Source organism: Salvelinus namaycush, chromosome 8, assembly GCF_016432855.1.
Source record: "Salvelinus namaycush isolate Seneca chromosome 8, SaNama_1.0, whole genome shotgun sequence".
Lineage (NCBI taxonomy): Eukaryota > Metazoa > Chordata > Actinopteri > Salmoniformes > Salmonidae > Salvelinus > Salvelinus namaycush.
In genome coordinates this window covers 46,639,102-46,662,636 of record NC_052314.1, presented here as the reverse complement: position 1 = coordinate 46,662,636, position 23,535 = coordinate 46,639,102, and the positions used below count along the sequence as shown (strand labels likewise).

Below are 23,535 nucleotides of genomic sequence, written 5' to 3'. Positions count from 1 at the left end.
TGCGAAGGCCAAATTACAGAGGAAGAACTTTTTGAGGCTATTAAATCCTTTCAGTCTGGAAAAACCCCAGGGCTTGATGGCATACCGGTAGAGGTATATCAAGTATTTTTTTATATACTAAAAGCTCCATTGTTAGATTTGAACTACTCCTATAGAAATGGTAGTCTGTCAGGTACTCAGAAGGAAGGTCTGATTTCTCTATTATTAAAACAAGACCCAGATGGCAAATATAAAAGACCCGGTCTATCTAAAAAAAGGAGGCCCCTTACACTTCAATGTTGTGATGCAAAAATACTAGCAAAATGCATAGCACTCAGAATTTAAAGGGTTCTACCAGGTATTGTTCATCCTGATCAGACAGGTTTTTTACATGGACGATACATTGGAGATAATATACGACAACTACTAGAAATAATAGAAAATCATGAAACATATAAGAAGCCAGGAATGGTATTTATAGCGGATTTTGAAAAAGCATTTGATAAAGTAAGACTGGATTTTATTTATAAATGCCTGGATTTTTTCAATTTCAGTAATTCTCTTATAAAATGGGTAAAAATAATGTATAGCAACCCCAGGTGTAAAATAGTAAATAACGGCTACTTCTCAGAGAGTTTTGAATTGTCAAGAGGAGTTAAACAAGGGTGTCCGCTGTCACCATATCTATTCGTTATGGCCATCGAAATGCTAGCTATTAAAATGAGATCCAATAACAACATTAGAGGATTAGAAATCCAAGGCTTAAAAACAAAGGTGTCCATGTACCCATGTAAGTTTTATGTTAAGTCCGCAAGCTAGATCCCTGCAATGTCTCATTAAAGATCTAGATAACTTTTCTGTACTCTCTGGACTAAAACCTAATTATGATAAGTGTACAATATTACGTATTGGATCCTTAAAAAATACAACTTTTACATTACCTTGCAGCTTACCTATAAAATGGGCTGATGGTGAAGTAGACATACTCGGTATTCATATCACAAAAGATATAAATAAGCTCTCCACAATGAATTTCAATAGAAAAATTGTAAAAATAGACAAGATCCTGCAACCATGGAGAGGTAAATACCTGTCTATTTATGGAAAAATTGCCCTGATTAACTCCTTAGTCATATCTCAATTTACTCACTTACTTATGGGGTTGCCTACTCCTGATGATTTGTTTTTCAAATCATATGAGCAAAAAATATTTCGCTTTATCTGGGACGCTAAACCAGACAAAATAAAATGAGCCTATCTATATAATGAATATGAATTGGGTAGGTTGAGATTATTAAATATAAAAGCACTAAACCTCTCTCTAAAAGCTTCACTCATTCAAAAGTTTTATTTGAACCCTAAATGGTTCTCAAGTAGATTAATAAGAAAAGCTCATCCATTGTTTAAAAATTGCCTTTTTGCTTTTGTGCAGATTGACATGTCTCATTTTCAATTAATTGAAAATGATACTTTTTTCAAAGTATCTGTCTTTCTCAAACAAGCATTGCAGAGCTGGCTACAATTTCAATTTCATCCCCCTGAAAAGATAGAACAAATAGTACAACAAATATTATGGCTGAACTCAAATGTGCTGGTTGATAAAATACCTGTATTTATGGGAAAGATGTTTGAAAAGGGTATTTTGTTCTTAAATGATATTGTAAATTGGAATGGTAGAGTGATGTCCTTCATGGAGATATCAGAATTGTATGGGAAGGTCTGCTCAATCCAAGAGTACAACCAATTGATTACAGCATTACCCCAAAAATGGAGGAGGCGGGTGGCAGCGGGAGGAGGTAGGGTACTGGTCTGTCTGCCCAATATAAAACTGGCGGAGGAATAAAAAATAGCATAAATAGGAAAGTATACCAGTTTCCTTTGAGGACCAGGATGTTGACAACTGTGCCATACAGATTGCAAAATAGTTAGGAAGACATTTTTGATGTACCGATTCCATGGTACAGGGTGTATGAGTTGATATATAAAACAACGCAAGATTCAAGACTTCACGCTTTTCAGATAAAATTATTATATAGAATTCTTGCCACCAACAAAATGTTGAATATTTGGGGCATAAAATCCTCGAAGTTCTGCAGATTTTGTTGTGAGGAATCAATAGACCATTTATTTTGGTATTGCCCTCAGGTAGCCTGTTTCTGGTCTCAGGTTCAGGAATGGCTGAAAATGCATAGCATTGATCTAAAATTGACCCTAGAAATAGTTCTGTTAGGAGATCTGGAGAGACCGGGTCAATCAATTGCTAATATACTAATACTCTTAGTAAAAGTATTTATCTTCAACACGCAATCTGTAGATTCTATTCGATTAGATAGATTGAAATTGTACGTTAAACATCATAGCATAGTTGAAAGATATGTGTTGCGCAGAAACACGAAGTGGGTGGCCAGCAGAGATAGATGGGATGGGCTGAGGGAAGCTGAGGGTTGGAATGTGGAATTGGAGACAAGTGGGAGTGGAGTTGCTGTGTGAGAGAGAGAAGGATGGTCAAAAGATTTAAAAAAGTACAAATAAAACATAATAAAAAGTACATTTGAATGACACAGTGGCAGTGTTTTTACAACTAATGCCGGTTTGCCTGAGGCTGATGCCGTGCAGGTGTTTGTACACATGCATATACACACACTCTCATTCAAATAAACACATACAAGAACACACACATACATGTAATAGTGCCAGACATGCACACAAACATATAAAGTAGGCATTGCTGTTATGAGTTCAGTTGTCCTTGATGTCCTTTGTTTCAAATGTATTTCTTTGCATTGTTGTTTGCTGTTTTCTTCCATCTTCCTTTTTTCTCTTTAGTTCCTTCTCTTGGTTGTTGGTGCATTGGGGAGTTCTTGGGGGTGGGGAATGGAAATAATTGTTGTTGTTTTTTTCCGGGGGGGGGGGGGACTGTGGGAGGGGTCTCGAATGGTTGATGGACAGCTATTGGGGAACTGTGGGGGGATCTTGGAGGGTTCGGGTTTCACAAGATTGTGATCATGAAAAAGGAAACTATGACATATATTGTATATCACTATCATGCACACGCACTCTCACACATAAGGATGGTTCTGTTGCGGAAAGACTGATATATGTTTGATAGTGTCTTGATGCTGTATTGTTTGTCCTTCATGTTCTAATACTTTAATGTTACCTCTTAATTTGTGTTTTTTGTAATAAATAATTATAAATAAATAAAAAATGTAAAAGACAACGCAGGCGCCAGCCGGAAAATGCATCCGGGGGAAAAAGTTTGGCCAGGTGCTGTTCTGACTGGAGGAAACACTGGGGGAGTGCTTGAGTTCGCATCGAAGAGAGAAGTTTGTCCGGCTTATCTAGATATTCCTCATGTTAAATTTGCATAGCATGCCGCAAACGTAAATTGTCTGCCACAGTGAAATGTGCTACTTCTATGTGAATTACTGAGGTGGAATGCACCTAATTTCAAACGGTTTTTCAAAAATCATATAAAAATGACAAGTTGAAACATAACCTGTAGATAATTAGCAGGCATTGTGTCATGGATTGAGGGCAGCACGGGTTAACTCTCCTGTTGCGTAACAATACATTAATAGCGAATTCTGACATCACGCACATAAGAAAACTCACATGGTGAGACTGACGCATACAACCCATACAAAAAATGCACATGAATTATAATCCACAAAATATTTAAAATGTCCTCCTGCTGCAGGAGTATTTTCCTGCTGTGAAAAACTGGGTCAAATTAAGCTACGGCATATGTACACAGACTTGGCCCTATGGAGATAACATGGGAGTGAGTAAGTTGCCATATGGCTGGGTGCGATATGGTCAAAATATCATAATGGTATTTCAAAACAATTGGACGGTATGACAGTATTTATGTTTTTAAATAATAAACGTTCAAAATAACATTTGCTTTATGAGTAGTGCGGACCCTAGGGAGGAAACACATTCTAAGTCTTGGTCTAAGAATGGTCTTTCTCCATTCTGATTGTTTTATACTGTTCAATTCAACCCAAAAAATGTTTTTGCATTTTCATCCATTTCTGCATTTCCTGCACTCATTTGAGATCATTTCCACACTGCCACATAGGGCTGCACAAATTGGGCAAACAACCTAGGCCTTATTTTTTACCAAACGTTGCAATTACGATTTTACTTCTGATTTCGAGCAAAACACCTGGGTGAACTGTTGGAATCATGGAAATAAAACTATTATTCTAATTCCATACTTAGAATATAATAGTGGGCACTTTGAATACAGTGTTTGACATGACAAATGCCAGGGAGGAGTTATTATTTAATCTTTATTTAACTAGGCAAGTCAGTTAAGAACAAATTCTTATTTACAATGACGGCCTACCCCGGCCAAACCCGGACAATGCTGGGCCAATTGTGCGCCACCCTATGGGACTCCCAATCACAGCCGGATGTGGTACAGCCTGGATTCGAACCAGGGACTGTAGTGACTCCTTTTGCACTGAGATGCAGAGCCTCAGACCACTGCACCACTCAGGAGCCCTTATTGTGACAAGGTAGGAACGAAAGTGTTGACAAATGTTTCCTAGTGGACCCTATAATCTTTGGCTACATTGAATGTTATATCATGAAGCTAACATATTCTTGCTTCTCGTATTCAGCTTTGATTTAGGTCTGTGTGGAAAGCGGCATGGAGAGAGAGAGCGCGGAGAGAGATGACTCAAGTAGCGAAGTAAGCTATAGAAATGGGTGTTACACACAGCGTATCACCTTTAACAAACCAAACATTCAAATACCGTTATAGAAGGTAAACTAAAAACCCAAACCGGTCCGTGAATCAATACCGGTATATCGTAAAATACAGTATACCGCCCAGCCCTAGGTTGCCACATCTGCCCATGCTGCAGAGCTGTCTGCCGAAATCACTATTTTAGTAGTTCTAAGGCATACTTTCAAGTCTGCTACAACTATCAATTGGGTATTAGAGCTATACTTCCCGAACTGTCTCTATCCCTCTCATCGCTGTGTTGTGTACATTCCTCTCTCATGCGGCCTGTGTGCAGTGCCGGGAAAAATAGGAGCATAGGATTCTGGTCATTGTAGTTAATTACCAAATGTTCTACGCTGAACTAGGTTGACTATTTGCCTATTGAAAACTACAACATCCCACAGTTCGTTCTTGATTTGTGATTTGTGTTCTTGATTGTGTCTCTCGTGCTTAATAGGATTTCTCTCTAGAGAAACGGTGCATTGAGCTCACAAAAAAAAAATACTAAATTGAAATCAGGTGATTGAACAGCTATTTAAAATAAATAAACAACATTTTACAAACTTGTTGTTAGATGGTTCCTCACCCTGAAAGTAGTCCATGGGCCAGGAGAAACTAATCCATGGTTCAGTACTCTTTACACAGCCTTTACAAACTTCAGCTTATATTTAGCCACACTAGCTAAAGATCTATGGAATGGGGGCATGTGAGCATGATTTTACATTTTTTATGGACACTTTTAAAGGTGCAATATGCAGAAATCGCTCTGCCATTTCCTGGTTTTGCTCAAATTTGAATAGTTTTCCTAATTTCAATTTGTGACAAAACAAGCAATGTATAGTGTAGATAATCATTGTACCATCTAAACCGATGTGAAATGTCTTTTCAAAAACCACAAATACTGTATTTTCAGCTGTTTGAAGCTGTTGTACAAAACCAAAAGTAAAAGACACAAAAACAGAAATAGTGCTCACAGAACAGACCTACAGCTTCTTAGGACTAGCTTTCAATAAGAATGACAGATCTATAACTCGCATTTCAATGTGAATTTGGTCGAGTCGCACAAAAAGTTACATATTGCAGCTTTAAGTAACATCAAACCAAATATAGAGTTGATTTCAGGTAATTTGGACATGCTTACATGCCTCCATCACTTCCATTGATTTTTAGCTAGAGGTGGCAAAACTTATTTGAAGTTTGTAATGGCTGTTTAAAGAGAACCGAACTATGGATTACAATTTCCCCTGGCCCATAGACTACTTTCAGGGTGAGGAACCATCTAACATCAAGTCGTAAAATAGTGTTACACCGTATCCAAACCGGCCGCGCACGTGCACCATCGTGCGCAAATTGATTTTGTCCCCCCCAAACGCGATCACGACACGCAGGTTGAAATATTAAAACAAACTCTGAACCAATTATATTAATTTGGTCGAAAAGGTCAAAAAGCATTAAACATTTATGGAAATTTAGCTAGCTAGCTTGCAGTTGCTAGCTAATTTGTCCTATTTAGCTAGCTTGCTGTTGCTAGCTAATTTGTCCTGGGATATAAACGTTGAGTTGTTATTATACCTGAAGATCCTCTACTCCGACAATTAATCCACACATAAAACCAAATCGTTTCTAGTCATCTCTCCTCCCAGGCTTTTTCTTATTTGGACTTTATATAGCGATTGGCATCTAACTTACATAGTTACCATGACGACCGACCAAACTCAGTTCATCTTTCAATCACCCACGTGGGTATAACCAATGAGGAGATGGCACGTGGGTATCTGCTTCTATAAACCAATAAGGAGATGGGAGAGGCAGGACTTGCACCGCGTTCAGCGTCCGAAATAGAACTGACTTCTATTTTAGTGCTTGGCAATGCATACGCTCGTTGGCGCACGAGCAGTGTGGGTGCAATAATTGAATAACGTGTATTTTTAAAGTGATTTTGCAACGCTCACACATGTGACGCGAGCGGTGTGGTCAGCATGTTAGGTTCTAATTATCAGAGTAAGAACTCGACGGACACTATGAAAGCTTAAACCAAGTTTATTCTTCCCAAAAGATCAAACAGCTGAACAGACAAAAACATGTTTACAAGGGAGCTGGTATTTGTACCCCCCTTTGGGTGGAGTCTCCTCCTTCTCGCTAAACATTGTATCTTTATTGCTAGGCAGGAAACTAAGTGATACGGGCAATAAACTTTTCTTTCTCCCTTAACGTGACCTAACCTTGACCCCCTTCATCACTAATCCATGGCTCTCTCCCCTTATCAATGCCTGCCATATGTGATCGCTTTCCCTACACTCAGTACATTCCAAGCTTAATTGCACCCACCATATACCTTCCCCTTACAGATAACCATTAACCTCTGGTGTAGCCCCTCGGCTATGGCACCCATCAGGTCTCTATTATAACTAATGATTAATAACATTTCAAGTTCAGAAATCCAAACCCATCAACAGTGAACTACTCCTTTAACTCTGATGACCTGGCTTGAATCTATATAAGCAGGGCAAGCCGAGCAGAGAGGGGAAAACAGGGTTTACCCAATCATGAGATTTCTTCCACTCCAATTTTTCTCCATGCAAAACAGATTTGGGATCAATTGTCTCTGTCTTCACCCTGTACATGAGAAGCTGGAAAGCATTGGATCTGTGTAAGCATGAGCTAATTGGAGTTTATTTTCACCATGCTTCTTTCACCAGCCCTTCTATTTTAACTCCATGAGGAGGAGTGATCAAGTGTATCCTTCAGGGGAGAAAGAGAGGTAAAGAATTGGCCCTCAGCTTCCATAGGGCTGCTAGTGGTGGAGCGGCTGAACGCGTCTTTTAATGTCTTCCCCGGGCAGACAGGCCACTTTCTCATGTGGCCACCTTCTCATGACTGATGGCCCTCCCTGATAGGCCCAGCAGAGTGGAGCTTGTTAAGTCCTCCGTCCCATCACAACATGGATGTGGGGTTTTCCTGTCTGCCTGCATGCCTTGGCTTTCCCTCAAAACAATGCCAGTCCTCTGGGAGTTATTACTAATCCAGCCTTAAAGGGATAGTTCTGGATTTTGGCAATGAAGCCTTGTATATATTTCCCCAGAGTCAGATAAACTTGTGGATAAGAGGTAGTTTCACAAGGAAATGCTAATTAGCATTAACGCAATGATTGGAAGTTTATAGGAACAGCTAGCATACTAGCACTTTGGCAGAGGCTTGTGTTTGCAATCATGGCTGGAAGTCAAGGTCTAAAAATGTGGGCACTTATAAGATCCTATCCACAATGGTAACACATTTGAAATAGATCGATGTCCCTGTTTGGTGTACAGTCGTGGCCAAAAGTTTTGAGAACGACACAAATATAAAATTACAAAGTTTGCTGCTTCAGTGTCTTTAGATATTTTTGTTAGATGTTACTATGGAATACTGAAGTATAATTACAAGCATTTCATACGTGTCAAAGGCTTTTATTGACAATTACATGAAGTTGATGCAAAGAGTCAATATTTGCAGTGTTCACCCTTCTTTTTCCAAGACCTCTGCAATCCGCCCTGGCATGCTGTCAATTAACTTCTGGGCCACATCCTGACTGATGGCAGCCCATTCTTGCATTATCAATGCTTGGAGTTTGTCATAATTTGTGGGTTTTGTTTGTCCACCCGCCTCGAGGATTGACCACAAGTTCTCAGTGGGATTAAGGTCTGGGGAGTTTCCTGGCCATGGACCCAAAATATCGATGTTTTTTTCCTCGAGCCACTTAGTTATCACTTTTGCCTTATGGCAAGGTGCTCCATCATGCTGGAAAAGGCATTGCTCGTCACCAAACTGTTCCTGGATGGTTGGGAGAAGTTGCTCTCGGAGGATGTGTTGGTACCATTCTTTATTCATGGCTGTGTTCTTAGGCAAAATTGTGAGTGAGCCCACTCCCTTGGCTGAGAAGCAACCCCACACATGAATGGTCTCGGTATGCTTTACTGTTGGCATGACACAGGACTCATGGTAGCGCTCACCTTGTCTTCTCCGGACAAGCTTTTTCCAGATATCGGAAAGGGGATTCATCAGAGAAAATGACTTTACCCCAGTCCTCAGCAGTCCAATCCCTGTACCTTTTGCAGAATATCAGTCTGTCCCTGATGTTTTTCCTGGAGAGAAGTGGCTTCTTTGCTGCCCTTCTTGACACCAGGCCATCCTCCAAAAGTCTTTGCCTCACTGTGCGTGCAGATGCACTCACACCTCACTGCCACCATTCCTGAGCAAGCTCTGTACTGGTGGTGCCCCGATCCCGCAGCTGAATCAACTTTAGGAGACGGTCCTGGCGCTTGCTGGACTTTCTTGGGCGCCCTGAAGCCTTCTTCACAACAATTGAACAGCTCTCCTTGAAGTACTTGATGATCCGATAAATGGTTGATTTAGGTGCAATCTTACTGGCAGCAATATCCTTGCCTGTGAAGCCCTTTTTGTGCAAAGCAATGATGACGGCATGTGTTTCCTTGCAGGTAACCATAGTTGACAGAGGAAGAACAATCATTTCAAGCAACACCCTCCTTTTGAAGCTTCCAGTCTGTTATTCAAACTCAATCAGCATGACAGAGTGATCTCCAACCTTGTTCTCGTCAACACTCACACCTGTGTTAACGAGAGAATCACTGACATGATGTCAGCTGGTCCTTTTGTGGCAGGGCTGAAATGCAGTGGAAATGTTTTTGGGGGATTCAGTTCATTTGCATGGCAAAGAGGGACTTTGCAATTAATTGCAATTCATCTGATCACTCTTCATAACATTCTGGAGGTTATGCAAATTGCCATCATACAAACTGAGGCAGCAGACTTTGTGAACATTTATATGTGACATTCTCAAAACTTTTGGCCACAACTGTATATGATGATTTAACTGTCAATCTCTCCCAAATGGATGACTATGAGAAACAAAAATAATTGTAATTTAAAAATAGATTTGAAACCAATACTATTTATAACATAGGCACAACAGTATATATGAAGCCATTACCGTTTATTACACCTTGTTCCCTGTCTACAGCGGCTATACCATGCATATAAAATGAGAAGGGTGTAATTGTGGCCTGCATTCCTGCATGTGGGCAATTTATACTTATATTGGTCAATTTTTAAGCTAGGGCCTCCGGTACACAGGTGGGAGATGGGGGCACTCTAGTACAGTAGGTGGCGGAAATACACCATAACATTGGATGCCAACTGCCGATAGACCCCACAGAAGAAGATGAAGAGGCGGAGGCGACAACGGTAGCTAGCCGGCTAGGATACCGGAAGACAGTGTCTTTCCACCTGTTGGGCACTGCTTACCCACAATTCTATTAACGACGGCGAGAACAGATGTTCGGCAGGCGGGAGCAAAAGACACTATGTTAGCTAGCTATCTAGAACTCCGTTACACAGCAGGCAGGATAGGTAGCTATCTAGGACCGTGTCCTCCTTCCCGAAAAACTCTGATAATACTTTTATTTTCATTTTGACACACAGACAATCAGGGGAAATCCAGAATATCAAAAGTGTCACACAAGCATGAAGATGGCATGCTCGAGGGGTGGGGCGTTCATGCAGGAACCAATGGGATGCTGGGGGGGGGGGGGGGGGGGGGGGGGGGCGTTCCGAATTGTGTGCCACAATCCCACACTATTGTATAAACAATTTTTTCTCTTTCTCCTTTCATTGCTCTGCATGATGAACTGCCATGTCCGGCTGTGCGCGACATATCGGGCTAAATCTATGTATTGGTGGTGCAGTGTTGACGATGAGCATCCTCCGTGCTGCTGAGGCTACTATAGACCTTCATTTCAAAACAGTGTGTTTTAATCAATTATTTGGTGACGTGAATATATTTGGTGTCGTTTAATCTCAAAATAACTTTTTAAATGTTCCAATATTTTTATGAAATTCTCTGAGGAGGATGGTCCTCCCCTTCATCCTCTGAGGAGCCTCCACTGAAAGGAACCATAGGCCAATCAACATGAGGCTAAATTAACTTATAAATGTAGGCTAGAGAGAGTTTTAGGCTAACCTAGGCTGTATGCTATAATTGCACTTTGCCCTATTTGTAGGCTATTGTAGGCTTCTAGTTGGGCTAATAATGGACACAAATTAATAACTGAAATGTTTTACAGCAGCCATATTCGCCTTCATGACACGTGGGAGGATGCAGCTAAATAGTGACAGATTAACTTGATCAAATCCACACTTTGAGTGTTCCATTTTGCTACACTAACATTGACTATGTTGAATTTTTTTGGGAACGGACGCACGCAAGTTCATGTAGGCTAACATTGTCCTTCTATAAGTACCTAGGGCTTTTCACGTTCACAACAACCCCAATGGCTGTTGTGAACGTGCAAAAAAATTTATGTAGTTCTGTCCTTGAGCTGTTCTTGTCTATTAATGTTCTGTATTATGTCATGTTTCATGTGGACCCCAGGAAGAGTAGCTGCTGCTTTTGCACCAGCTATTGGGAATCATAATAAAACACCAACATACCAATACCAAAGCTATGGATGTCATTCCAAAGGAATTTACTTTGACCGCGCAAAGCAGAAACACATTTCACTGGGAACACATTCATTTGAAAATAACTGTATCAAAAATAAGTAGGCTACTAATGTTCTCATTACGGCAAGATCATCATTTACTCGGACAAAACAATGTTACAGTAGCCACGCAAATTGCCTTGCCAAGTGATTAAGCCTCTTTTCACATGGCTACAAAACGAGGCCAAACTGTTGTAGCAAAGTGTTGCCTCGCATTCCCAGATTATGTCTGACTGTATAGACTGACCTTGCTGCTAAATGTGAAAATAGTAATGAATGGACACCATTCGTATGGGCTTTACTGCTCGAGTTGACAAGAGGACAGCAGAACTCACCTTGCCGCAGACGAATAAAGTAGGTGCCTTCTCCGTGGCAGTCCCGGGCCGATACAAGTGTCAAATCCAACCAGTTTCCCTGGCTACCGGTGGTAGTCGTACGTATCTCCTGGTCAGGAATTTAACGCACAACGCAGTTTAGAATTTATCAGACGGCAAACGTTAACCAACCATCTGTAAGCACGCTGCGTTGAGCAGACTATTTCAGAAACTGAGTAAATGAGCTCTTAATTCTCTGGTTTTCCACTATGAACATTTTAGCACCGTTCACGTTCCGCTGCTACGGCCGGGAAACGTAACAGACAGCAATACTACATAGGCCCCTCCCCTTTACAGTATGGGTGCGTGCAGTGTGCAGCCAAGAGAGTTTTATCAAAATGTATACTGCTCTCTACAGGGCAATGTCAAAGCTGCAGTTCAACACTATAGCTCTCGCACAACCCTATAGATCAGAGTTTCCCAAACTAGGTTTTGTTTTTTTGCCCTAGCACTACACAGCTGATTAAAATAATCAACGTTTGGTGATGAGTTGGTTATTTTAATTAGCTGTGTAGCGCTTGGGCAAAAAATGAAATGTGCACCAGGACAGAGTTTGGGAAATCCTGCTATAGAGCACAACTGCTTGTTGAATTATGTACAGTGACACTAAATGTTTAATTTTTAAAGGTCCAATGCAGCCGTTTTTATCTCAATATCAAATAATTTCTGGGTAACAATTAAGTACATTACTGTAAAAAAAAAATATTAAACTGGTCAACAAGAAACAAAAATAACTTCTTAGCAAAGAGCAGTTTTTCAATTAAGACTTTTGTTAGGACTGTCTTGCGAGTGGTCCGAGTGGGAGGGGAAAACTGAAAGTTAGCTGTTATTGGCAGAGAGATTTGGATCTCTCTTTCTTATTGGTGTATTAGCTAGTTCATTGCCTGGCGATGTCACCAGGGTGAGCCAAAACGCCATCCCACCAAAACAGGCTGCAATTTCAGGTGGTCTTTTCAAACAGCTCTTACACTAAAAGGGTATTGTCATAATTTTCACAATTGTGGAAATATATATAAAACACAGGAAATCACGTTTTTTCATTGCATTTAAATAAACAATAGTATGACAGGGTAGGAAACAAAAAAGTTGGTCAGTGTTTCCAAAGGGACCTTTATTAGTGGGGAAGATTTAAAATGGTATATAATCATGCCCTTACAGTGTACACCTGTCCAGATGAGCGCTTTGTCCCTAAAGGTCATGTGTAAGCTAAACCATGCAGTGAAAGTTTGTGTTGTGGTCCACTATTTGTTTATTTGTGTCAGTAGTTTGTTTAATTTTGACAATATCCAAATATTTGTTTAATCTCAGTTACGGATCCCGTAGTCGCCTCTTCACTGTTAACGTTAAGACTGGTGTTTTGCAGGTACTATTCAATGAAGCTGCCAGTTGAGGACTTGTGAGGCATCTGTTTCTCAAACTAGACACTCTAATTTACTTGTCCTCTTGCTCATTTGTGCACCGGGGCCTCCCACTCCTCTTTCTATTCTGGTTAGAGACAATTTTCGCTGTTCTATGAAGGGAGTAGTACACAGCGTTGTACCAGATCTTCAGTTTCTTGGCAATTTCTCACATGGAATAGCCTTCATTTCTCAGAACAAGAATAGACTGACGAGTTTCAGAAGAAAGTTATTTGTTTCTGGCCATTTTGAGCCTGTATTCAAACCCACAAATGCTGATGATTCTATCCAACGTATTATGTAACTTGGTAAGAAGAAGAAAAAAATACTACTGAACTTATTTAGGTTTGCCATAATAAAAGTGTTGAATACTTATTGACTCAAGCTTACATTTTTTTATTAATTTGTAATAATTTCCAAAAACATAATTTATTGCAATAATACATCTGTATGTTGACACACATGGTCAATTGACAGAACATAAAAAGAGCCTTTGACAACAAGTACTGTTCACATGTAATAAATAAAGTAATAAATTAACAAATGCATCACAACAAAAGACTGGTCAAATTTGGATTAAATTACACACACATTCTGTACTTACACACAGACACAAACACACTCACTCTTACAGGCACACACAGAAGCAATGCTTATTCATCTTATTCATCCACAATCTTCAAGTTTGTATTGAGATGAACAACGATACTGATATATATTACTCAATAAAAGTCAATAGAATGATTTGAAATAATTAATGATATACTGTATTTAATATATACTATGTACAGAAAATAAATAATATAAAGGTGGAGGGAAATAAAGTTACACCCAAAACGACACTTCTCACTTCCACTACACTGTATACTGTATGTTATCATCGGAATATTCAAAATATTTTGATGACTTGCGCTTCATATGAATCTATGTGTATATATAATACATATATCATGTTTTCAAGACTGATATATCTACTGGTCTGAATAAATATAGATAGCAAGACAGATACACAGTACTGTAAATACAGAAAGCTAAAACATACATGACTAAATATACGCACAATGCACAAGACAGCACTTTGCAATCCATATTGCGTTTCATACAGATAACATATTGGAACAGTGCAATTTTCAATAGGTTTCTGTAATGTGATATGTCGATAGTGTCAGGTGGATGGATGATGACGACAGTTGCCGCTGAAACATGCGTGGGTGAGAGGGGACAACTTCTTCTCCCTCTCGGATTGGTTGGATGAGAATGGATGACGAACAGAGGACGTCCTCCTCTCCACCTTTTGTCTCTTGGTCAGACGCTCCTTCAGCTCTAATCGAACTTGTAGCTGCGGTCATTGCGGTCGGTGCGTTCTCTGGAGAGACAGACGTGTGGAGAGATGAGAATAAAACTGATTCAGACTCCTTTAGGTGACAATGATTTACCAGTGTCCCCAGCCTTAAACACCTGACGTATCATAAACCACATCCTACTGTACTACAGCATGTACGCAACAACAAAAAAGGCAGAAAGAAATGTTGAACAGGATATGCTATAAAAGAAGAAGGGAACCATAATGGTGAACTATATCTTTATAGTAATTTTAGCACTTTAATGACCTTTCTAATATACGGTAATTGCGTAGAATGTCTATTCAAAGGAAAGCAAAGACTTCTTCATCTTGTCGGCTAGCTTTCGTCAAATCTTGCAAAAATGCTTCAGAACAATTTGTTAGAAAAACAGCAATCTAGGACAGGGGTCCACAACTCAGGCCCTAGGGTTCAGTAGTCTTGCTGCTTTTGTTTCTCCCTGGTACTTGATCTCACAGATTCCCAGGTAGAAGTCAGTCTGTAGTTCAAAGGGCTTGAGGACTGAGGCTATGCACCCCTGATATGGAATAAGTGGTGTCCATTGTCAGAGACTATCATAGCAGGGTCATATCAGCCACTAAATCTGGACAATATGTCATGGTAGGTCATGACATAGGGAGGGAATGATCATAAGGTTGTCTTATGTAATGTTTTTATTACATCGACATGATTGAGGCACAGGAGTGGCAGGTACGTCATGCATATAAATCTTCAGTAACAACCTCATAACGCGGTCATTATAATGACATAAAATATGTTATAAAATGTCTTCACAGCTGATGTCAGTTTACCTAAACAACAGCTTCTTTAATGACAAGTGTTAAATCAGTTTCCATAAGCTGATATATTTGACCGCAACTGTATATGCTTGATATGTCATTGTTTGATAATGTGATCATTGAAATGTAGAATTTGGTTGCTCATAGCACAAGCTGGTCAGAGGGTATTCCTCGTAAATAGGTATGTAAATAGATACAGGAACGATCTCAGAAGTGCCAGCAGGGCCTTCTAGAGCTCTAAAACGTTGGTATCCTTGTAATGAAGCCGAATGAGGGAAGCTATTCCCTAAAGCTAGAGGAGGTAGCTAGGGAAGCTAGTTAAATGTCTGGGTAGCTAGCCTCGTAGCTAGCCTCGTAGCTTCTACTGATGGCCTTACCCTCAGCGACAGCTTAAATTCGGATGTGCTTGGCGTCATCCAACCTGGTGATGACAAAATGAGATCACACCGGTCAACGACTGATACCCTGACTGCATTGGCAGCCAGTGGGCAAGTAAAGTGATGGTATGACAACTTTATTCATAGCCCTCTTCAAGAACGTGAACAAGCGTGATACAGTGTTTCATGTTCATAGGATCCCATTTGTGTCAGTGTGTCAGTCAAATAAGTAATACTGATGTACTAGTATTACTACTGTACTAATTATACTACAAGTAATATAGTAAATTGTGTTTTTTTACTTTAGCCTTAGATATGTGCCTGTTATTGTGTATCCTTGTTGTAAAATTCACAGAGATAGAAATGGAGTAATGGATATGCAGGAGAGGAAGGCAGGGTTATAAAGTCAAAGAAAGGAAGTGATTGGGTGGCTGTGATTGAGTCGCATGCAGGCAGGGTGAAGGTGATTGCATGGGTGGGTAAGGGGGAGGGGTTGGGGAGTACTCACGCCCCCTCGTCTCTAAGAAGCTGCAGGAACTTAGTGACTCTGTACTCCACATCCATCTGGAAGAAGGAAGCAGGAAACCAAAGATTAACACCAGTGCATTACAGAAGAAGAAAAAGAAGAAGACACACCTTGACAGTGCAAATATGTGGCATTATGCAGGCTCTACCGTATAAAACCGTTTGCACCACTTCTTGAGGCATGAGACCTTTCTAGCGACCATAGCTACTGGATGACGCTTGCGGTCGACTGTTCTGCAGCTGAACGAAGATGAGGAGGAGGAGGAGTGCTGATTGCCACTGACCTGCAGAGACATTTCGATTAGCATCAGGAGCTTCTTGATGCCAATCCAGACCCTCTTTCCCTTGACGTGCTGGCCGATGGTGACCCGCTCTGCGTCCGTGAAGCTTCCCAGTAGCTACAAAGGATACAATGTCAATGCGTAAACAAATGGCACACAAGCAAGACAGTAGCATTAGCTACTAAAATTCTTCATCAATATTTATATTGTGTGTGTGTTCACTTGTTTGTTTGTGTGTGTGGGTGTGTGTGCGTGTGTGTGTGTGTGCGTACCTCTAGGGCTTCCACCAGGTGTTCTCCAGTAGAGATGTTGGGGACGTGGATGGTGGTACTGAAGGCGTCCAGCATCTCCATCTCCTGCAGCACCTCCTTACGACTGGTGGTTCCAATGATCAACAGCTTACGGCCCTGTAGGCAGAGTAAAGCACAGACAGAGTTACACACACGTACATGCACATGCACACACTTATACGCATAGACACACAGACTGGTGTAAATAAACACATTAATATAACTCAACACCTGCATTAAGTAATGCAACCATACCAGTGTTGAACTGAACAGTGAACACTCACTTTAGGAGGAGTCTTCTTCAGCAGCACCAGCAGGGCCTGGAGAACCATGTTGGAGAAGCGAGGTCCAATGGGGACGTAGTCTAAAGGAGTGGAGCACAAAGAAATCAGAACAGTACTTCAGACAGGACTCACTAGTGTTGCTGCTGATTCCTTTAGGTTTGAAGACTGGGTCTTGGCTTTAGATACAGTGTTTTGTTTATCTGCAGCGTCATTAGAACGTTAAAAAGAGATACGAGTTTGTTGCTCCACTAGAGATGGAATTAGGAGGTCCACTAGACTAAAAGGAGAATGAGGTTTCAGAAGAATGAGGAGGTAGAGAATCACCTAGGAGACGCTCAATGTCATCCACCACCACACAGCTCAGCTGAGACTTGTAGGCATCCTCGAAGATCTGAGGGAAGGAAGGCAGGGGATACAGAGTAAATAACACAAAAAGACTGTATAATAATACCATTCAGTAAGTATTGGTAATAATCTCTTTCTTCTGCTCTTAGTTGTTATCAATACATCAGATAGGAAAAGCGGGAGACCGATAAACTGGAGAGAAGTAGCTAGTAAAGAGAGAGAGGGACCCAGGGATCGAACAACCAACTCTATGGGGCAATGCGTGGTCCAGAGTCAGCAGTGCCACAACTAGTCTACCATTCGACCAGATTCTGGCACAGTGGCCATCTCTTTCTATAGGCATGGTGCCAGCCTTACAAAGACATTGAGGTCAAAACACTTAATAAAACTGCAGGAGCATTCAACAGTATGCAGGTATCTATCTTTCTTTCATGGTGCACATCCACCTTCTTGATAGCCAGGCACTTGGAGTTTTCGGAGAAACCGATCATCTTGTCCGGGGAACAGATCTTGATGAAGGGGAACTCTGAGCTCTCCGAGATTTGGGCAGCCAGGGCCGTCTTTCCACTGTGAGGGGGTCCTAAGAGGACAGATGGACAAATAAAGACTGTTAGAGAGAGAGGGGGGGCTGTTTTTCAACTGTGTGTGTGCTTAAGTGTGTGAGCTCCACCTGCATGTGCCTACGCTCACTTGCATGTGTATATGTGTGTTCGCTCACACGTGTGTGTGTGTGTGTGTGTGTGTGTGTGTGTGTGTGTGTGTGTGTGTGTGTGTGTGTGTGTGTGTGTGTGTGTGTGTGTGTGTGTGTGTGTGTGTGTGTGTGTGTGTGTGTGTGTGTGTGTGTGTGTGTGTGTGTGGTCAGGCCTACCCTCCAGTAGCACAGCCACCAGTGGTGTGCGGTCGCTGTTCTTGGTTTGCTGCACTAGCAGCTCCCCGTCATCCAGCACACGGGTCACAGGGTCGCCCCACTTGATGATGCCATTCATGATGTAGCTGGCGTAGTCCTCCTGGTTGGAACCAAATGCCTGGGGGAGGAAGAGGGGGAGGATGAGGATAAAGAGGAGGGGGAGTGGGAGTGGGCAGAACTTTTTAGGATTGGAATGATAGTCTAAGGGTCAATCTCAAATAACACCCTATTCACTTCGTCTACTGTCCTTCGTAAATATACATATAGTAGAGAGATACTTACTGGTTTAATGTCATTGTTCAGGGAGCCCATGAAGTCGCTTCTGGTGACCTGCAGCTTCTCGGCTCTCTCTGTGTCAACCTCCACTGTGGCTGTGGCCTGGAACCACATAAATAAATATCAGTCTGATCTGACTGTGATATACAGTAGACTTAACAAAGGACAGTTATGGCAGAGATGAATAAAAGCCCCTAAAAGCACATTGCTAAGGGGTGGAGTCTAACCATGTCATGTGTGTTCAAAGCTGTCAATTGGATAGTCTAAGCCAGGTATTCCCAGACAGGTATTCCCAGATTCCCAGAATGTGAATTACATTTTTATTTGGCAAACCCCGATGGCATTGCGTGGTACGCGCCAAATAAAAATGTAACTCACTTTTTTTTTTAATTAAAAAATAATTAAAAAAATTAAATATATATTTATATATATATACATTTTCAAACAGTCCATTTATATTTTCCAACAGGGCTATACATTTGGGTGAGGTTTTTCCCTTGACTGAGTAGCCTCGTTTCACTGCCAAAAATAAAATTAAACCATCTAGTGTCCAGCGAAATAACAACACAATGTCAAATACAGGTAGCCTAGTCAAATAATTAACATCCAATCACATTAACCGTTACTCTCTCGTGGGAAATTCCCCTAACAGTCCGTATGTAGCCAAACGCAACTGCTGCTCATTCCGTTTGCTTGAAAATTGATAAATGGTTAAAAAACGTAAGGCCCGCGTCCATAGAGACACATACCAGCGCTACTGGTATTTCTGCTACTACCAGCAGTACTATACCTGCACCTGTCGACGACACAAGTTGTTCTGCTTCCACGAGCACATCCAATGCTAGCATCAGTAATTCTACATTTGTTGTTAGCCCAGCTAGCATGGACACTGACAGTTGTGAATCTGATACAGCCGAAGAGTTACTGCCCCCTTACCCGGGAAAGCACCGAACAACAGACAGGGACGTTGGACCATCTAAGAGGCGCAAATATGAACTACATTGATTTGGGGTTGACTTATATTGGGAGTAGTGCCTTTCCTCAGCCACAGTGTGTTATATGTGCAAAAGTACTATCTCACAACTCGATGAAACCTTCACTCTTGTGCAGACATTTAGAAACAAAACATGCCAATTTGAAAAATAAGCCACAGGAGTTTTTTGAGCGAGAATTCAGATGAATTTCTAGAAGTAAGACATGTATAAAAGCAACAGATACCATTAATAAGAAGGGGCAAGAAGCGTCTTATATGGTGAGCTACTGAGTGGCTAGGACAGGCAAGCCATATGCTATTGTGGAGGACCAAATTTTTCCTGCTGCCGCGGATATGGCTGGTCCAATGCTGGGGGAAAAGGCCAAAAGCTATACAGACAATGCCTTCATCAAACAACACTGTTTCACGATGCATCAGTGACATGGCAGGAGATGTTTTGAAACAATTACTGCTTCGCATACAAGCCAGTGAATTCTATGCGTTACAGCTGGATGAGTCAACAGACTTGGCGGGTCTGGCACAGCTCCTGGTATATGGGAGACATAGTGGAGTGGTAACGAGTGTGCAAGCAGTTGCTCCCGATACCATTTGGGTACACTGCAGCATCCACCGAGAGTCTCTTGCTGCCAAGGGAATGCCTGACAGCTTGAAAAACGTTTTGGACACTACAGTGAAAATGGTTAACTTTATTAAAGCAAGGCCCCTGAACTCTTGTGTATTTTCTGGACAAAGCAATGATATGGGCAGCAACCATGTAACGCTTTTACAACATACAGAAGTGCGCTGGTTATCAAGGGAAAAAGTTGACATGTTTTTTTTAATTGAAAGACAAGCTTAAAGTTTTCTTTACTGACCATAATTTTCACTTATCTGACTGCTTGCATGATGACGAGATTCTCATACGACTGGCCTATCTGAGTGATGTTTTTTCTCTCCTGAATGATCTGAATCTAGGATTACAGGGACTCTCTGCAACTATATTCAATGTGTTGGACAAAATTGAGGCTGTGATTAAGAAGTTGGAGCTCTTCTCTGTCTGCATTAACAAGGACAGCACACAGGTCTTTCCATCATTGTATGATTTTTGTGTGCAAATGAACTCAAGCTTATGGACAATGTCAAATGTGATATAGTGAAGCACCTGAGTGAGTTGGGTGTGCAATTACGCAGGTACTTTCCCGAAACGGATGACACAAACAACTGGATTCATTATCCGTTTCATGCCCTGCCTCCAGTCCACTTACCGAACAAGAGAGCCTCATAGAAATTGCAACAAGCGGTTCTGTGAAAATTTAATTTAATCAGAAGCTACTGCCAGATTTCTGGATTGGGCTGTGCTCAGAGTGTCATGCCTTGGAAAATCGCGCTGTTAAGACACTGATGCCCTTTGCAATCACGTACCTATGTGAGAGTAGATTCTCGGCCCTCACTAGCATGAAAACTAAATACAGGCTCAGACTGTGTGTGTCACGCCCTGACTGTAGAGATCCTTTTATTCTCTATGTTTGTTTGGTCAGTGTGTGACTCGGGTGGGAAAGTCTATGCTTTCTGGTTCTTTGTTTTTGGCCGGGTATGATTCTCAATCAGGGACAGCTGTCTATCGTTGTCTCTGATTGGGAATCAGACTTAGGCAGCCTTTTTTCCTTTTCTCATTTGTGGGTTGTTGTCTTTGTTAGTGGCATGTATAGCCTTACAGAGCTTCACGTTCTTTTTGTTGTTTATTGTTGGCGACATTTAAAATAAAAGAATGTACCCTTACCACGTTGCACCTTGGTCCGGTCATTTCCTTGAAGACGATCGTGACAGCGTGTGTGTTACGTTCGTTGATGGAAGGATCAGACCAAGGTGCAGCATGGTAGGCGTACATTTAAATTTATTAAATGAACACCAAAAAAACAACAAATACAAAACGAAACATCACGTCTAGTAGGGCTAAACAGCACAGAACCAAAAACAAGATCCCACAAACTACAGGTGGAAAAAGCTGCCTAAGTATGATCCCCAATCAGAGACAACGATAGACAGCTGCCTCTGATTGGGAACCATACCCGGCCAATAAAGAAATAGAAAACATAGATTGCCCACCCTAGTCACACCCTGACCTAACCAAATAGAGAATTAAAAGGATCTCTAAGGTCAGGGCGTGACAGTGTGGAAAATTATTTAAGACTGAGTGTTTCCAATACAACCCAACATTGCAGTTATGTGCATTCTTTCAAGCACACCCTTCTCATTAACCTGTGGTGACTTATTCCTAATTTTCGATGAACAAATAAGATGTAAGATGGTTAAATAAAAGAGCAAAATTATTGATTATTATTATATTATTATTTGTGCCCTGGTCCTATAAGAGCTCTTTGTCACTTCCCACGAGCCGGGTTGTGACAAAAACTCACTCATTCTTATGTTTAATAAATGTATAGTGTGTGTGTAGCAGGCTTAGAATGAAGGCAAAAAACAACATTTGATAGTGCGCTGGCCCTGGTGCTAGAGGGGATACACAGCTGGAGGTTGAATGTTTGAAGGGGTACAGGACTATAAAAAGTTTGGGAACCACTGGTCTAAGCGTATCATGGATGTTCATGTTTGTTGATTGGTTGGACTCTAACCTTAATGTGGCGGTTCATGGCTGTTGATTGAGCAGCTCTGACAAGTCCCTCCAGTTCAGCACCACTGTAGTTCTTGGTCCCGGCAGCCAGCTCCTTCACGTCCACATCAGGAGCCAGCAGGCCGAAGTCACGCATCTTATTAGTGTGAATGTTGAGAATCTGAACACGCCCCTTCTCATCCGGAAGACCTGAGAGGGAGGGAGGGAAGGAAGAATGAAAGTGGTAAAAATGCATTCAGGGAGGGAGAGAGGTCACAACAATAATACAAAAAAGGGTGGTGGAACATACGAAAAGGAACAACCCAGGATAAAGGAGAAGGCACACCCGAGTGGCGCAGTGGTCGAAGACACTGCATCTCAGTGCAAGAGGCATCACGGCAGTACCTGGTTCGATTCCTGGCTGCATCACATCCGGCCGTGATTGGGAGTCCCATAGGGTGGCGCACAATTGGCCCAGCGTCGTCTGGGATTGGCCGGGGTATGCCATCATTGTAAATAAGAATTTGTTCTAAACTGACTTGCCTAGTTGAATAAAAGTTCAATTAAAAATAATTACCGATCTCCATCTTGACCTCAAACCTGCCAGGCCTCATCAGAGCATCATCTATCAGGTCAGGCCTGTTGGTCATCCCTGTGGGGAAAAGAAATAGAGTAAGGTGGATATAAATATAAAGATCGAGTTACTAGTTAAACCAGAGTCATGTATTCATTTCTGGTGCTATGTGAGGCTTAAGGTGAGATTCGTATCTATACCTCAAATTACATCTAGATGTTCAGCAAAGTTCAACAACTATAACAAGTATTCTATTATAGGACAGCGTACTATGACCAGTATGTGTGTTACGATGACCAGTATGTTATACACCATAGTGCCCTCAAAGCTCATCAATAAGCTAAGGACCCTGGGAAAAAACTACTCCCTCTGCAACTGGATCCTGGACTTCCTGGCGGGCAGCCACCCAGGTGGTAAGGGTAGGTAACAACACATCTGCCATGCTGATCCTCAACACAGGGGCCCCTCGGGGGTGCGTGCTCAGTCCCCTCCTGTACTCCCTGTTCACTCATGACTGCATGGCTGTAGTGGAGCAGGTTGAGAACTTCATGTTCCTTGGTGTCCACATCACCAAACACACCAAGACAGTCGTGAAGAGGGCACGGACAAAATCTATTTCCCCTCAGGAGACTGAAAAGATTTGGCATGGGTCCTCAGATCCACAAAAGGTTCTACAGCTGCACCATCGAGAGCATGCTGACTGGTTGCATCACTACCTGGTATGGCAACTGCTCGGCCTGTGACCGCAAGGCACTACAGAGGGTAGTGCGTACGGCCCAGTACATCACTGGGGCCAAGCTTCCTGCCATCCAGGACCTCTATACCAGGCGATGTCAGAGGAAGGCCCTAAAAATGGTCAAAGACTCCAGCCACCCTAGTCATAGACTGTTCTCTCTGCTACCACATGGCAAGCGGTACCGAAGCACCAATT

General features: G+C 41.7%; 1 protein-coding gene and 1 long non-coding RNA gene across 2 annotated transcripts in view; both read right to left on the bottom strand.

The window, feature by feature from the left end:
* The window catches only part of LOC120051942, a 41,078-nt gene extending 29,214 nt beyond the window's left edge, over positions 1-11,864 (bottom strand). The window contains exon 1 of the long non-coding RNA XR_005477340.1: positions 11,589-11,864. This is a non-coding gene — a long non-coding RNA (uncharacterized LOC120051942). The remainder of the gene's footprint in view (positions 1-11,588) is intronic.
* Positions 11,865-14,347: 2,483 nt separating this feature from the next.
* The window catches only part of LOC120052157 (vesicle-fusing ATPase-like), a 37,629-nt gene continuing 28,441 nt past the window's right edge, over positions 14,348-23,535 (bottom strand). Inside the window, exons 11-21 of the mRNA XM_038998990.1 lie at positions 22,608-22,682; positions 22,053-22,240; positions 18,456-18,551; positions 18,135-18,291; positions 17,713-17,846; positions 17,246-17,312; positions 16,922-17,001; positions 16,620-16,754; positions 16,351-16,464; positions 16,050-16,105; positions 14,348-14,390 (exon numbers count right to left, since the gene is read on the bottom strand). Coding sequence (XP_038854918.1) covers positions 14,348-14,390; positions 16,050-16,105; positions 16,351-16,464; positions 16,620-16,754; positions 16,922-17,001; positions 17,246-17,312; positions 17,713-17,846; positions 18,135-18,291; positions 18,456-18,551; positions 22,053-22,240; positions 22,608-22,682 — 1,145 coding nt within the window. The remainder of the gene's footprint in view (positions 14,391-16,049; positions 16,106-16,350; positions 16,465-16,619; positions 16,755-16,921; positions 17,002-17,245; positions 17,313-17,712; positions 17,847-18,134; positions 18,292-18,455; positions 18,552-22,052; positions 22,241-22,607; positions 22,683-23,535) is intronic.